At 40.1% G+C, this 16,163-nt stretch overlaps 1 protein-coding gene across 3 annotated transcripts in view; it reads right to left on the reverse strand.

Annotated features, from left to right (window-relative positions):
• The window catches only part of LOC139751400 (protein phosphatase 1 regulatory subunit 21), a 321,946-nt gene that overhangs the window by 276,241 nt on the left and 29,542 nt on the right, over positions 1-16,163 (reverse strand). For all 3 annotated transcript variants that reach the window (XM_071666786.1, XM_071666784.1, XM_071666785.1), the window contains exon 2: positions 12,483-12,551. Coding sequence is in view for 2 of the 3 variants with exons in the window: in XM_071666784.1 (XP_071522885.1) it covers positions 12,483-12,551 (69 nt within the window). In the remaining variant the exon portion in view is untranslated. The remainder of the gene's footprint in view (positions 1-12,482; positions 12,552-16,163) is intronic.

A 16,163-nucleotide genomic window follows, 5' to 3' on the forward strand; every position in this document is an offset into this window, starting at 1 on the left:
AAGCAAAACTTTTGCTTAACTCTCCAACCACACTGGCACATGCATTTACTCCTCTACAGAAGGCTTTCACACTATCCAACAGATATCCCTCTGCACCATATATCCTTAACACATTCCAAAGAGCATTCTACTCAACTCCGTCATATGCCTTCTTCAGATCCATTAAAGCTGCAATCAAACTTCTTACCTTTCACAAAATAATTTTCGGTCATCTTTACAACAAAAATTCAATCCACACATCCCCCACCTTTCCTAAAACCCCCTTACTCCTAACTTATGCTGGATTCAGTCACTTCCACCACTTTTCCTGGTATACTTAACAGACTTATTCCCCTATAATTGCTATATATATCCTGGGCACCTTTTCCTTTGAATAAAAGAACAATAATAGCTTTCACCCAAACCTCAGATACAACATTTCTGCTTCCTTGCTCAATCACATATAAGAAGAGTCCATTCTATCACACTTTCTCCTCCATATTTCAGCATTTCAGCCATAATCCCATCCAATCCACATGCCTTTCCTAACTTCAGCCTCATTATTCCCCTTCTCACCTCCCTTTTTGCTATATGCCCTTGCACTTGTATGCTTTTCCTTCCAACCTCCATACCCATAGATGGAAAAACTGCTGCCTCCCCTTCTCCCACATTCGTCAATTCTTCAAAATACTCTTCCCATCTTCCTTTCACTTCCTCCTTGTGATTCAGAAACTCCCCTTCCTTACCTCTCACATTAACATTTCCACTCTTACATCTACCTCTTTCCTTTTTACCTCCTTCCAGTATAATTTCTTATTTTGCCAAAACTTTTCCCTTAAGTTTCTTCCAGAATCTTCATCTACTCTTTCCTTTAACAGCTACTTAAGATTCTGCTAACACATTTTATATTCTTTCCCCTCCTTTGCTGAACTTCCACTGACACATTCCTTTTAAACAATCTACCATATGCCTTTTTCTTCTTGTCCACAATATTTCTAATCTTTCCCATCCACCATGCATTGCCCTTCTTATTCCCATATCTTATGGCCTTGTATCCAACTACCTTTAAAAGTAATTTTTCTAAACATTTTAAACACCTCATTCACACATGACTGGTCTCATTACATTCCTATAATTGAGTCCATGTAAGCATCTACGTGTGTACTGATTATTGGTTAAACAGAGCATTAAACAAGTTAATAATCACTGTCTCATCATCACTCAATGACAGTTGCATTAATAATGAGGGTTGGCAGAGATAACTACCTCTCAGTAGAGGCTGAATTGTCAACCAATCATATTCAAGAGGAGGCAATTTGATGGTATGCATTATGCTAGTCTCATACACTTTAAAAATTTCATCATAAAGGTAAGTGCAACAACTTATATTATTATATATTTTTATTATACTTTGTCGCTGTCTCCCGCGTTTGCGAGGTAGCGCAAGGAAACAGACGAAAGAAATGGCCCAACCCCCCCCATACACATGTATATACACACGTCCACACACGCAAATATACATACCTACACAGCTTTCCATGGTTTACCCAAACGCTTCACATGCCTTGATTCAATCCACTGACAGCACGTCAACCCTGGTATACCACATCGCTCCAATTCACTCTATTCCTTGCCCTCCTTTCACCCTCCTGCATGTTCAGGCCCCAATCACACAAAATCTTTTTCACTCCATCTTTCCACCTCCAATTTGGTCTCCCTCTTCTCCTCGTTCCCTCCACCTCCGACACATATATCCTCTTGGTCAATCTTTCCTCACTCATTCTCTCCATGTGCCCAAACCACTTCAAAACACCCTCTTCTGCTCTCTCAACCACGCTCTTTTTATTTCCACACATCTCTCTTACCCTTACGTTACTCACTCGATCAAACCACCTCACACCACACGTCCTCAAACATCTCATTTCTAGCACATCCATCCTCCTGCGCACAACTCTATCCATAGCCCATGCCTCGCAACCATACAACATTGTTGGAACCACTATTCCTTCAAACATACCCATTTTTGCTTTCCGAGATAATGTTCTCGACTTCCACACATTCTTCAAGGCCCCCAGAATTTTCGCCCCCTCCCCCACCCTATGATCCACTTCCGCTTCCATGGTTCCATCCGCTGCCAGATCCACTCCCAGATATCTAAAACACTTCACTTCCTCCAGTTTTTCTCCATTCAAACTCACCTCCCAATTGACTTGACCCTCAACCCTACTGTACCTAATAACCTTGCTCTTATTCACATTTACTCTTAACTTTCTTCTTTCACACACTTTACCAAACTCAGTCACCAGCTTCTGCAGTTTCTCACATGAATCAGCCACCAGCGCTGTATCATCAGCGAACAACAACTGACTCACTTCCCAAGCTCTCTCATCCCCAACAGACTTCATACTTGCCCCTCTTTCCAAAACTCTTGCATTTACCTCCCTAACAACCCCATCCATAAATATAAATATATAACTATATAAATGATGAGGAATCATGACAGCCTAAGAAGACATTTTAACACTGTACTGTCTTTATCTGATAATGCCATCCTATAAATATGACACAGAGACATCACACAGCCCTGCCTCACACCCACATGTATACCAAAACTTTCGCTCAACTCTCCAACCATGCTTACACATGCATTTGCTCCTCTATAGAAGGCTTTAACACCATCCAACAGATGTCCCCCCTACCCCATACATCCATAACACATTCCACAGAGCATTCCACTCAACTGTCATATGCCTTTTCCAGATCCATTAAAGCTGCATACAACTTCTTACCTTTTGCTAAATAATTTTCCAGTCATCTTTACCACAAAGACCTGATACACCCATCTATCTTTCCTAAAACCCTCCTTGCTCCTAACTTATTTTGGATTCAGTCACTTCCACCACTCTATCAACCAACATTCTTGCATACACTTTTCCTGGTATACTTAACAGACTTATTCCCCTAAAATTGCTACATATATCCTAGGCACCTTTTCCTTTGAATAAAAGAACAATAATAGTTTTCACCCAATCCTCAGGCACAACATTTCTGTTTCCTTGCTAAATCACAAAATAGACGAATCCATTCTATCACCCTTTCTCCTCCATACTTCAGCATTTCAGCTATAATTTCATCCATTCCACATGCCTTTCCTAACTTCAGCCCCATTATTGCCCTTCTTACCTTCCTTTTTGCTACAAGCCCTTGTACTTGTATGCGCTTCCTTCCATCCCCCATAACCATGGATGGAAAAACTGCTCCCTCCCCTTCTCCCACATTCATCAATTCTTCAAAATACTCTCCCAATCTTCCTTTCACTTCTCCTCCTCCTTTTAATTCAGCAGACTCCCCTTCTTACATCCACCTCTTTCCTTTTTTACCTCCTTCCAGTATAATTCCATCTACTCTCCCTTTACTTTCCTTTTACAGCTTCTCAGCATTCTGCTTACACATTCTATTTTCTTCCCTCCTCCTTTGCTGAACTTCCACAAGTACATTCCTATCAAGCAATCTACCATATGCTTTTTCTTCTCTTCCATCCACCATACACTGCCCTTCTTATTCCTACATCCTGACTTTATATCCAACTACCTTTAAAGGTATTTCTCTTAACATTTTAAACACCTCGTTCAGACATGACTGGTCTTGGTACATTCCTGTAATTGAGTCTATGTAAGCATGTATGTGTACTGACTTTTGGTTAAATAGATCATTAAATAAGTTAATAATCAGTCTCATTGTCACTTCATGACAGCTGCATTATTAATGAGAGTTGGCTGAAATAACTACCTGTCAGCAGTGGCTGAACTGTCAACCAATCATATATACAGGGAGGCAATTTGAATGGTATTCAATTACGTTAGTCACATATTTATTTACTTATTTTGCTTTGTCGCTGTCTCCCGCGTTTGGGAGGTAGCGCAAGGAAACAGACGAAAGAAATGGCCCAACCCACCCCCATACATACACGTCCACACACGCAAATATACATACCTATACATCTCAATGTACACTTGTATATACACACACAGACACATACATATATACCCATGCACACAATTCACACTGTCTGCTTTTATTCATTCCCATCGCCACCTCGCCACACATGGAATACCATCCCCCTCCCCCCCTCATGTGTGTGAGGTAGCGCTAGGAAAAGACAACAAAGGCCCCACTCGTTCACACTCAGTCTCTAGCTGTCATGCAATAATGCCCAAAACCACAGATCCCTTTCCACATCCAGGCCCCACACATCTTTCCATGGTTTACCCCAAACGCTTCACATGCCCTGATTCAATCCACTGACAGCACGTCAACCCCGGTATACCACATCGATCCAATTCACTCTATTCCTTGCCCGCCTTTCACCCTCCTGCATGTTCAGGCCCCAATCACTCAAAATCTTTTTCACTCCATCTTTCCACCTCCAATTTGGTTTCCCACTTCTCCTCGTTCCCTCCACCTCCGACACATATATCCTCTTGGTCAATCTTTCCTCACTCATTCTCTCCATGTGCCCAAACCATTTCAAAACACCCTCTTCTGCTCTCTCAACAATGCTCTTTTTATTTCCACACATCTCTCTTACCCTTACATTACTTACTCGATCAAACCACCTCACACCACACATTGTCCTCAAACATCTCATTTCCAGCACATCCACCATCCTCCGCACAACTCTATCCATAGCCCACGCCTCGCAACCATACAACATTGTTGGAACCACTATTCCTTCAAACATACCCATTTTTGCTTTCTGAGATAATGTTCTCGACTTCCACACATTCGTCAAGGCTCCCAGGATTTTTGCCCCCTCCCCCACCCTATGATTCACTTCCGCTTCCATGGTTCCATCCGCTGCCAAATCCACTCCCAGATATCTAAAACACTTCACTTCCTCCAGTTTTTCTCCATTCAAACTTACCTCCCAATTGACTTGACCCTCAACCCTACTGTACCTAATAACCTTGCTCTTATTCACATTTACTCTTAACTTTCTTCTTTCACACACTTTACCAAACTCAGTCACCAGCTTCTGCAGTTTCTCACATGAATCAGCCACCAGCGCTGTATCATCAGCGAACAACAACTGACTCACTTCCCAAGCTCTCTCATCCACAACAGACTTCATACTTGCCCCTCTTTCCAAAACTCTTGCATTCACCTCCCTAACAACCCCATCCATAAACAAATCAAACAACCACGGAGACATCACACACCCCTGCCGCAAACCTACATTCACTGAGAACCAATCACTTTCCTCTCTTCCTACACGTACACATGCCTTACATCCTCGATAAAAACTTTTCACTGCTTCTAACAACTTGCCTCCCACACCATATATTCTTAATACCTTCCACAGAGCATCTCTATCAACTCTATCATATGCCTTCTCCAGATCCATAAATGCTACATACAAATCCATTTGCTTTTCTAAGTATTTCTCACATACATTCTTCAAAGCAAACACCTGATCCACACATCCTCTACCTTTTCTGAAACCACACTGCTCTTCCCAATCTGATGCTCTGTACATGCCTTCACCCTTCCAATCATTACCCTCCCATATAATTTGCCAGGAATACTCAACAAACTTATACCTCTGTAATTTGAGCACTCACTCCTATCCCCTTTGCCTTTGTACATATACTTTGATAATTTTATCATAAAAGTAAGTGCAACAATGTATAAATTTCTTTTTTTTATATTTTTTTTTTGCTTTGTCGCAGTCTCCCGCGTTTGCGAGGTAGCGCAAGGAAACAGACGAAAGAAATGGCCCAACCCACCCCCATACACATGTATATACACACGTCCACACACGCAAATATACATACCTACACAGCTTTCCATGGTTTACCCCAGACGCTTCACATGCCCTGATTCAATCCACTGACAGCACGTCAACCCCGGTATACCACATCACTCCAATTCACTCTATTCCTTGCCCTCCTTTCACCCTCCTGCATGTTCAGGCCCCGATCACACAAAATCTTTTTCACTCCATCTTTCCACCTCCAATTTGGTCTCCCTCTTCTCCTCGTTGTTAGGGAGGTGAATGCAAGAGTTTTGGAAAGAGGGGCAAGTATGAAGTCTGTTGGGGATGAGAGACCTTGGGAAGTGAGTCAGTTGTTGTTCGCTGATGACAGATTGCTGGTGGCTGATTCATGTGAGAAACTGCAGAAGCTGGTGACTGAGTTTGGTAAAGTGTGTGAAAGAAGAAAGTTAAGAGTAAATGTGAATAAGAGCAAGGTTATTAGGTACAGTAGGGTTGAGGGGGGTCAAGTCAATTGGGAGGTGAGTTTGAATGGAGAAAAACTGGAGGAAGTAAAGTGTTTTAGATATCTGGGAGTGGATCTGGCAGCGGATGGAACCATGGAAGCGGAAGTGGATCATAGGATGGGGGAGGGGGCGAAAATTCTGGGAGCCTTGAAGAATGTGTGGAAGTCGAGAACATTATCTCGGAAAGCAAAAATGGGTATGTTTGAAGGAATAGTGGTTCCAACAATGTTGTATGGTTGCGAGGCGTGGGCTATGGATAGAGTGGTGCGCAGGAGGATGGATGTGCTGGAAATGAGATGTTTGAGGACAATGTGTGGTGTGAGGTGGTTTGATCGAGTAAGTAACGTAAGGGTAAGAGAGATGTGTGGAAATAAAAAGAGCGTGGTTGAGAGAGCAGAAGAGGGTGTTTTGAAATGGTTTGGGCACATGGAGAGAATGAGTGAGGAAAGATTGACCAAGAGGATATATGTATAAATATTTTTTTTTTTTAATACTAATCGCCATTTCCCGCATTAGCGAGGTAGCGTTACGAACAGAGGATGAGGACTGGGCCTTTGAGGGAATATCCTCACCTGGCCCCTTTCTCTGTTTCTTCTTTTGGAAAAAAAAAAAAAAAAATGAGGGGAGGATTTCCAGCCTCCCGCTCCCTTCCCTTTAAGTCGCCTTCTACGACATGCAGGGAATACGTGGGAAGTATTCTTTCTCCCCTATCCCCAGGGATATAAATATATAACTATATAAATGACAAGGTAGCACCACAGCCTAGGGAGTCATGTAAAAACTGTGCTGTTATGACCAGATAACGCTATCCTATAAATATGCCTCCTCGGGTTATTTTCATTCTTTTTGGGGTAAATCAAGGCCCATAACACCTGTGTCTTGGATGTCTTATTATCCTTGTATGTTACATACTTTCAAAAAAAATAAGTACATAGTATGAATACAATGCATGTTGCTGTTTGGGCTACATATCTCATGTGAGCGCTATGACAAAATTATCTCCTTCTTTGAATGGATACAAATCTTTTCCTTTCACATCAAACTTTGTTCTACCAGCTCCTCTGAACACAACCTAGGTAATTTGGAAGGCCCAGATTGTATAATTCTGGTATATTTTGGCAATTTTAGCATGTTTTGGAGTTCTGCCACACCCTCCCTGAGCTCTATGATATTTCTCTCACCATTTTGATCCTTCTCATCTATTGACCATCAGAGGAACCAATTTTCTAACCTTTTCAATGTATATTTCACAGAAACTCCTGTAGCAATTATCCATACTCTTTTCATAGTACTCCCTATCCTAATCAATACTCTCAAAGAACTTCATAAGGTCCATGCAGATGCCATGACTTTACTCTGGATCTAGTTCCCACTCAATCCCTCCTCTTGCATCTTCAACCACCACATCTTCATGAATGCTGCTTCCCATAGGAGCAAAATACTTCATTTATTTATTTTCATTTATTATACTTTGTCACTGTCTCCCGCATTAGTGAGGTAGTGCAAGGAAACAGATGAAAGAATGGCCCAACCCACCCACATACACATGTATATACATACACGTCCACACACGCACGTATACATACCTACACATTTCAACGTATACGTATATATACATACACAGACATATACATATATACACATGTACATAATTCATACTTGCTGCCTTTATTCATTCCCATCACCAAACATGAAATGACAACCCCTCCCCCCACATGTATGCGAGGTAGTGCTAGGAAAAGACAACTAAGGCCACATTCGTTCACACTCAGTCTCTAGCTGTCATGTATAATGCACCGAAACCACAGCTCCCTTTCCACATCCAGGCCCCACAATACTTTATATGTTATGTACTTCCATGATCCTGCATATACAGACAAGGTCAAGTGTAGAAGGTGTATCATCTACCCTAGTTCCAGTACACTGTGCTGCATAGTGACAGGAAGTTCTCCACCATAATTTCATGGAATCTGTGTCCCCATGTCTCAGCAACTTTATGGGGATCTAAGTTGTCCTAAACTATTTCCTTGTAGCTGAAATCACTCATTATATTATCAGTGTTTACCCATCTTCTAGGAGATTGTGTCTTGTTGCTTCCTTCACCACTATTACTGTTTCTTAATCATTCTCAATATACACCTGTTCTGCATCATTGCAGTTCTCTGGAGGATTGTAAACTAAAAGTTTTATAACACACTTCCTACGCACAGTCATCTTTCACATGTATTGATATTTCCTAGAACATAATGGAATCCCTTATCAAGAAGGCGAATCACTCCCCTCCTTCATTTTTTCTAACCCTTCTTATTCCTCTGGACAGACTAAGTTAGAGTTTAGTCTGTTTGTGAGTATCACCACCACACCTATAATTTATGGGTTGCATTCTCATAAACAGTCCCTAAATTCTAGCTCCTCTCCATTTGTCACCAGGCCATCTTCATTTGTATACATAACCTTCATCCTAAGAAACTTGCTACAAACTAGTTCTGGACTCCTTGGACTAGAAGTGGGGGTACTGCTTCTCTAAGCAGGCTGATATGACTCCTCTTGTTTTTTGCCTTTTGCCAGTTCTCCTTGGCTCTCTCTCTCTCTTTTCCTTCAGTTTGTGACCCCTGAGTAACATTCTTTTTTATTTCTCCTTTCTGGAGAGTTTATTTGCCTGTTCAAGTATCTCGTAGCTACACATCTTCACATCAAATGTTACCCAAGTGGCCTTCCCTCAATGTCTTATCTATATTTCCCATTCTCCTAATTGGTTTAATTTCACCATTTACTTTTATCAAATCCAACACCTGAAGTACTTCCAAGACCATCTGCCCCTCTCTGGCTATTCTTTCCTTCTTGTTCTGCATGTGACCTTACAGTTCAAAGACTATTACTGAAATGCGATTACCTCCCTCTGCACAGTTTCCTTTTTTTGAATTGTAGCCCATCTTTCAGTTCCCTCCTGCAGTCCTCTTTATCTCTTATCTACAATAGCATTTTCATCACTGCATAATCATCCTAGACAATATTGGCCCTTTATTTCCTTCACCTAATCTACCACATGCTTCCTTAATGATCCTGTCGCTAACTGCATATACACCCTCATCAATGACCCTATACAATATTTCACTTTGCTTATCCATTTCAAAATTTCTAGGTTTGTGTTCAGCTGTTTCAACATTTTCTGCTGAGCATTCATTTTCCATTCTGAAACCCTGCCTTTGTTTTTGCCTATCATTCTCTGCTTGTGTACCCATGCTGAGTGCATCCTCTAGTTCTTTAATTTTACTTACTGTCATGCTCCACCACACTTCTGTTTAAATTGTGAACCTACAATTCTCCCTGGCATTTCTTAACGTCCTTAACACATACCAACAGCTTCTTTTATTTGTCCTCTAGATCCACCTCTAGTACCTTTTTGCACTTTTCAAAGTCCATGGCAATGTCCTCCAGTTTCTGTACCCTCTTTTGCAAGTGGTATTTAGGTAGAAGAGCTAGTTCACTCCCAAATTATCCATAAAGTTATCAAATGTCTGGTAGCCTATGGCATCACTGATATCAACAATTGGTATCATCAATCTCATATCCCTCAGAGAAACCAGTCTTCCTTTGCTGTCTCATTTACCTTTGTAATCCTCATGTCTACTCCCATGCTAATTAAATGTGGTAGGACACACTACTTTGGTACCTACAAATACAGGCTTCTCCTGTTTAAGTCTATTCTCCTTGTTCTGGCTTATGGTACCTTGTCTGCCACATTCATACAGTATCACTATCCTTACAGTGCTCCGTAAATGCTTGGAATGGTTGTTTAATGAATTAATTATTTACAAAAGAAAGAAATGTCAGTTAGTGTTAATGTGGTCTATTTCCCTTCCTTTTATCTTCACTCTTTTTATTAAGGTTACGCGAGCCATAAATTCATGCCATATCTACCTTTTCTTCTAACCTGTTTCAGTCATAGTGGGGCTTATGGTTGTTGAAAAAGAATTGGATGATGAGTTTCCTTACCAACAAAAATGGCAAATGATGCTCGATGGCATCTGTTCAATACCCATAAGTAATGATGGTTTGGTATACCTCAGGTTTACTCTTTCTCCTGTACTTTTTAGTTCATTAAAGCAGTCCAGGGCCCCCTTGAGTAATTCTCTCTACCCCCACCGGCCACAGTATCCTTCAAATTCCTGAGAGTTGCTGGTGTTGACTGAAGCCTGCCTGTCTGCTTGTAGCATGGAGTGAGAATGTTCCCACATGACCCATTCCCAAAACTAGCCAAATCTCATTTCTCTTTTCAAACAAAACAATAAGATCTAATGTAAATAATGATATTTTCATGGTATGATGGCAACTGCCAGTTTCTAGGTTTCCCCATTTCAATTTCAAAATGTTCCTCCTCTCAACTGGTTTTATAGAACATCAAATGAATCACTGTAGTAAAGATCAAAGTGAAAATTTTAAAGAAAGAGATGGCAAAAATTAAAAGTAAAAGCAAAACGCCATTTGGTTCTTTCTACATTGCTCTGAGGGAAGGACTGGTAGAAATGCAGTCTCTGACCAGGCAGATTGTTAGTAGAGTTCCTTTTGTTGTTGGCATCCCACCTCTAAATGGATTATAAAATTAAGGTATCTTTCATCACAAACAACTTTATAAGATATAAAATGCAGCATGGTACCAGAGGATAATAAGAAAAGAACTCAAAGAGCCCAATTAATCAATTGTATGAACACTATCTCAGGATGGCCTATATACACATAGAAAAGTCATTATATTTTTATTTTATATATTTTGCTTTGTCGCTGTCTCCTGCGTTAGTGAGGTAGCACAAGGAAACAGACGAAAGAATGGCCCAACCCGCCCACATACACATGTATATACATACATGTCCACAAACACACAACATACATACCTATACATCTCAATGTACACATATAAATACACACACAGACATATACATACATACACATGTGCATAATTTATACTGTCTGCCTTTATTTGTTCCCATCGCCACCTCACCACACATGGAATACCATCCCCCTCCCCCCTCATGTGTGTGAGGTAGTGCTATGAAAAACACCAAAGGCCCCATTCGTTCACACTCAGTCTCTAGCTGTCATGTAATAATGCACCGAAACCACAGCTCCCTTTCCACTTCCAGGCCCCACACACTTTGCATGGTTTACCCCAGACGCTTCACATGCCCTGGTTCAATCCACTGACAGCACGTCGACCCCGGTATACCACATCGTTCCAATTCACTCTATTCCTTGCATGCCTTTCACCCTCCTGCATGTTCAGGCCCCGATCACTCAAAATCTTTTTCACTCCATCCTTCCACCTCCAATTTGGTCTCCCACTTCTCCTCGTTCCCTCCACCTCTGACACATATATCCTCTTGGTCAATCTTTCCCCACTCATTCTCTCCATGTGACCAAACCATTTCAAAACACTCTCTTCTGCTCTCTCAACCACACTCTTTTTATTTCCACACATCTCTCTCACCCTTACATTACTTACTCGATCAAACCACCTCACACCACATATTGTCCTCAAACATCTCATTTCCAGCACATCCACCCTCCTGCGCACAACTCTATCCATAGCCCACGCCTCGCAACCATACAACATTGTTGGAACCACTATTCCTTCAAACATACCCATTTTTGCTTTCCGAGATAATGTCCTCGACTTCCAAACACTCTTCAAGGCTCCCAGAATTTTCGCCCCCTCCCCCACCCTATGATTCACTTCCGCTTCCATGGTTCCATCCGCTGCCAGATCCACTCCCAGATATCTAAAACACTTCACTTCCTCCAGCTTTTCTCCATTCAAACTTACCTCCCAATTGACTTGACCCTCAACCCTACTGTACCTAATAACCTTGCTCTTATTCACATTTACTCTTAACTTTCTTCTTTCACACACTTTACCAAACTAAGTCACCAATAATGAAAAATCACTTCATTTCCACAAAGTGTTATTTTACTATCTCAAAAACCGGGATCAGCTTGTACATGAGGTATAAGAAAAATTATGGATTTTTTTTGCAAAACTCAGGAGTCAACACATACATGAAACCAAATGTTACAGAATTATATATAGCATGTGTATAAAATGAAGTCTACATTATAATTCTGTCACAATGATAAAACAAAATCAACTGTTCTGCACTATCAAAGAAAGGCTTTTATATGTATTTACAACTCAAAATGACAGGCAAATATCAAAATTATGAACTCACAGAAAGCTGTGAAGTCTTTCCTTGCTCATCTACAACCGCTTTTTTCAGCACCTGGTTTTGAGCACGCAACTGCAATAGACAAAAATGTACATACATTATTACACCTCTATCAAATATGGTATAACTCATTTTGCAATTTTAGCTACATAGAGAAAAAATGCATTAAAAACTGTTTAATTTTTTTAGAAGCATGAAAAACTCTTCCTTTCCAAGGTGGTGTTACATGAACCACGAGAATTTCTTTTTCTGTGATGGTCTGAAAACCCTTTAAGCCCTCACCTTCTCACTCCTAGCTAAGTGCTGATTGGGCAATAACAGTCTGCAGCTCCAACTGAGTATGCCCTCTGACCAAACAACCACCTCCATTTGACAATGATATCATTGGTTGGTTAAATTGACCTGTCCCACAATTATCAATAAGATAGATGTCAACCTAACGGTGGTCACTGTTGGTTAAGAAAAAGGTTTCCTGAAAGAGAAAGGAAGGAAAGGCAATTCAACACAAACCACAAAAAATGTTTGTGGATTCCACCCTAGAGAAAAAAAAATTCACATTTCAAAAGGTACACTTCTTTCAAAATTTGGTGTGTCCCAGAAGCCAGAACACTGCGTCAACATGGAGAGGGAGGGTTTGAGAAAAAAATTCTCAGAACAAAAGTAGCAAAACATTACTCAAAGAGCCATTTTTGGTATACTAGTCTATCTGGCTTGACACTGGTAATCCCAGGGCCATACCAGATCAACTCTCAACATCCAGAAAAAGATATGAACATAGACACAATAGAAGAATGCCCAAGACCTCCATTGTTGATCTGCTACAATGGAAGGTAACTAATTAAGGCAAAAAATAGAGGCTGCCTTCTAAACTCATGGCTTACATCACACAGGCAGATTGGGTTCTTAAAATATGCATCTTGGTCCATGAACAAATGTTTCTTGCTGAAAGAGGATTTAAGCTTCATGGATTAAAAAAATGTTTGTCAAAACCTCTGGTGATCTCGACCAGCACCCACTGAGATTTTACTAGCCCTAAGGAAATTTCCTGTGTCTGGATAACTGCATGTACCTTACTAGCTCTTAGCATGCTACCATAGCTATTAATAACACAGTTTTCTCAAGGGATCATTTTCCTATAATGCCAGAGAAAAATCCTCTGATGCAACAAGATTATGGTTTTTCATAAACATATTAAGGTTGCAGCAGGGAGACAACTGTATCCTCAAGAAATAGAGCAGAAAAATTTATGCAAAGGTACAAAGATATTTACATGAAAATCCACTAAAAGTCATTCCTGCTGGGAGATGGTTCCCAAGTGGTGGTCCACAAAGGTTAATTACAGTACAATTATGATATCCCATGAAAGCCTGAACAAAAACTTATCATTTCGTGCAATATTGCATCAAATTCTTACAGCAATTAATGAAGAGTAATTCACCTTCATTCATTAGTTTTCCTAAAAGCATGCATAATTACAACAAGGTAGGGGAATGCGGAAGGGAGAGAAATAGCGGAAGAATGCATGGAATGGTGTATGTGAGGAAGACACGTAAGGACAGGGATAAGTGGAGACTCTTCTCTAATGGTCACCCCTTGATGGGAGTTTCCAGAAGGAATGGGCATCAAAGATATAAATTGAATAAAAATACAAATATGTTCTAGATTGCACAAGTAAATACTCTCTTCAGATATCTCTGGTGGAGTCCAAAAGGTCTCAGACAGAGTTAACTAGTTGCAAGGCATGATGCTCTCCTAAACTTTTAAATTCAATAATTTCATTCTCAACCAAATACCAAAGGTTTGGGTTTATCTTTCACCAAAAGATTTTGTCATCAATAAGAACATTCTTGTGTTTGGGGTGAAACTGTCTCTTACCCAAATGAAAAAAAATCAGTGTCCCCAAACAGGCTCTCAAGATGATACTATTTTGAGATTTTCAAAAATAATTGAAGGAGACACAGGTACAATGTTTGAGAAAAGAAACCTACATGTTCCAGATGTGAGTTAAACATCACAATGTTTGGAGGACACAAGGTGTATAAAATTAGAAAGCAGCAGCATTTCCCAACGTCCTGGCAAATTATTCCTTTTGACATCACCATTCTTACTTACCCACCCATGAAATTAATTACTCACAATCTTCACCTTCAGCACTTAGCTAAAATCAGTGTTCCTAAACATATAAAATACTTCTCACTCAAAATAACATTGTCTCATGCCCCTACAATGATGGCTCTCTCAACTCTGCACCTGAGAGGGCTGTAAGCGCTGCTATTATGATCCAGTTGAATGAAAAGAAATCGGACAAAAATATAAGAATAAACAATTGGAATCTACCCTACAAACTGAACTGTATCCCACACTCATCACAGTTGAGCTTGTAAAAAGAAAGACCACAGACGGTTTAATAATTTCTGATCATTTATCCTCCTGACTTGCTCTTAACATCCTAAGATCAGAATGTAACATGATGGTTTCCAAAGCCAGAGACAGATATTCAACCACTTTGGTCAAGGAATTCCAATCAAACTGTTATAAATCCCCTCTTTTACTGGTCTCCAGGAACATAAAAAAGTCAATCCTTTAGCACAGGGGTATTCAATTACTTATGGAGCAGGGCCACATTATGAAACTCACATTGATGGAAGGGCCATACATTTTACCCCCATTTTTTTCTCTAAACACTTATACATAGAAAAAAAAAGAAAAATTACAACTGATCACTTGTTTCATTCAGCTAATTACTACAGATGGTCACAATAAAAAATCTATGTAAATCTTCTTAAGTACTTAAATAAATAAATTTCATCAATATATTTTCATTCTTCTGAGTCTGTCAATGGGCCAATGAAAATCCACTCAAAGGCCGGATTTGACCTAGAGGCCACCAATTGATTAGCCCGGCTTTGGCCAAACTTGCACTTAGTAAGGAAGCTGTCGAAAAATGGGTTGTCACCATGAAGACATAAGTTTAATAAGAAAGGAACTTACGGACCTCTTTGAAGCAAAAAGACAATTAGAGACATTTTCCATCAAAGTAAAATGGGTAGTTTACTGTAAAACATATGGAGAGATGATTCGATCAGCAGAATAGATGCAACTGCCAGATTAGGGCTGGGCTATTAAGATTAATGGCACTTTGGCCTAACTAAAGATGTTAATAATGTGAATTGTAAAGTTTGTGGCTAAAGATCTGGGCGTAAACTTGAACACAATGTCTTAGACGGTTAGAGGCTTTTAGGGATACATCTCAACTAAACCTGCCAGAAATGGCAAACCTTTTTACTAAGAACAAGATATCAGAAATTCTAAAGTTGTATCCACTTTTTGTATCTAGTCGATAAAATCTACTATATAAAGACTTAACTTACGTAATGATCCCATTTTGTAACAACTTATATGATATCTGCCCATTGGGATCTGAGACTCTTTGTGACTGCTGTAGTCCATTTGTGCCATTGCTAACAGGATGAACACTGAGTGCAAAATAACTTTGCCAGTGATATCAACAAAAATTGAATGAGTACACCAATACTCATGGGTAAGGGGGAAGAATGGTTCAAGAATGTCTTAGAGGTAATTGGAAAATTGTAAGTAGAACGGAAAGTGTACAATCTGAAGGAAAGATTACCAACCATAGAGTATGTGGAGACAACAATATTGGAGTGACTATCATCACCAAAC

Source organism: Panulirus ornatus, chromosome 11, assembly GCF_036320965.1.
Source record: "Panulirus ornatus isolate Po-2019 chromosome 11, ASM3632096v1, whole genome shotgun sequence".
Taxonomy (NCBI): domain Eukaryota; kingdom Metazoa; phylum Arthropoda; class Malacostraca; order Decapoda; family Palinuridae; genus Panulirus; species Panulirus ornatus.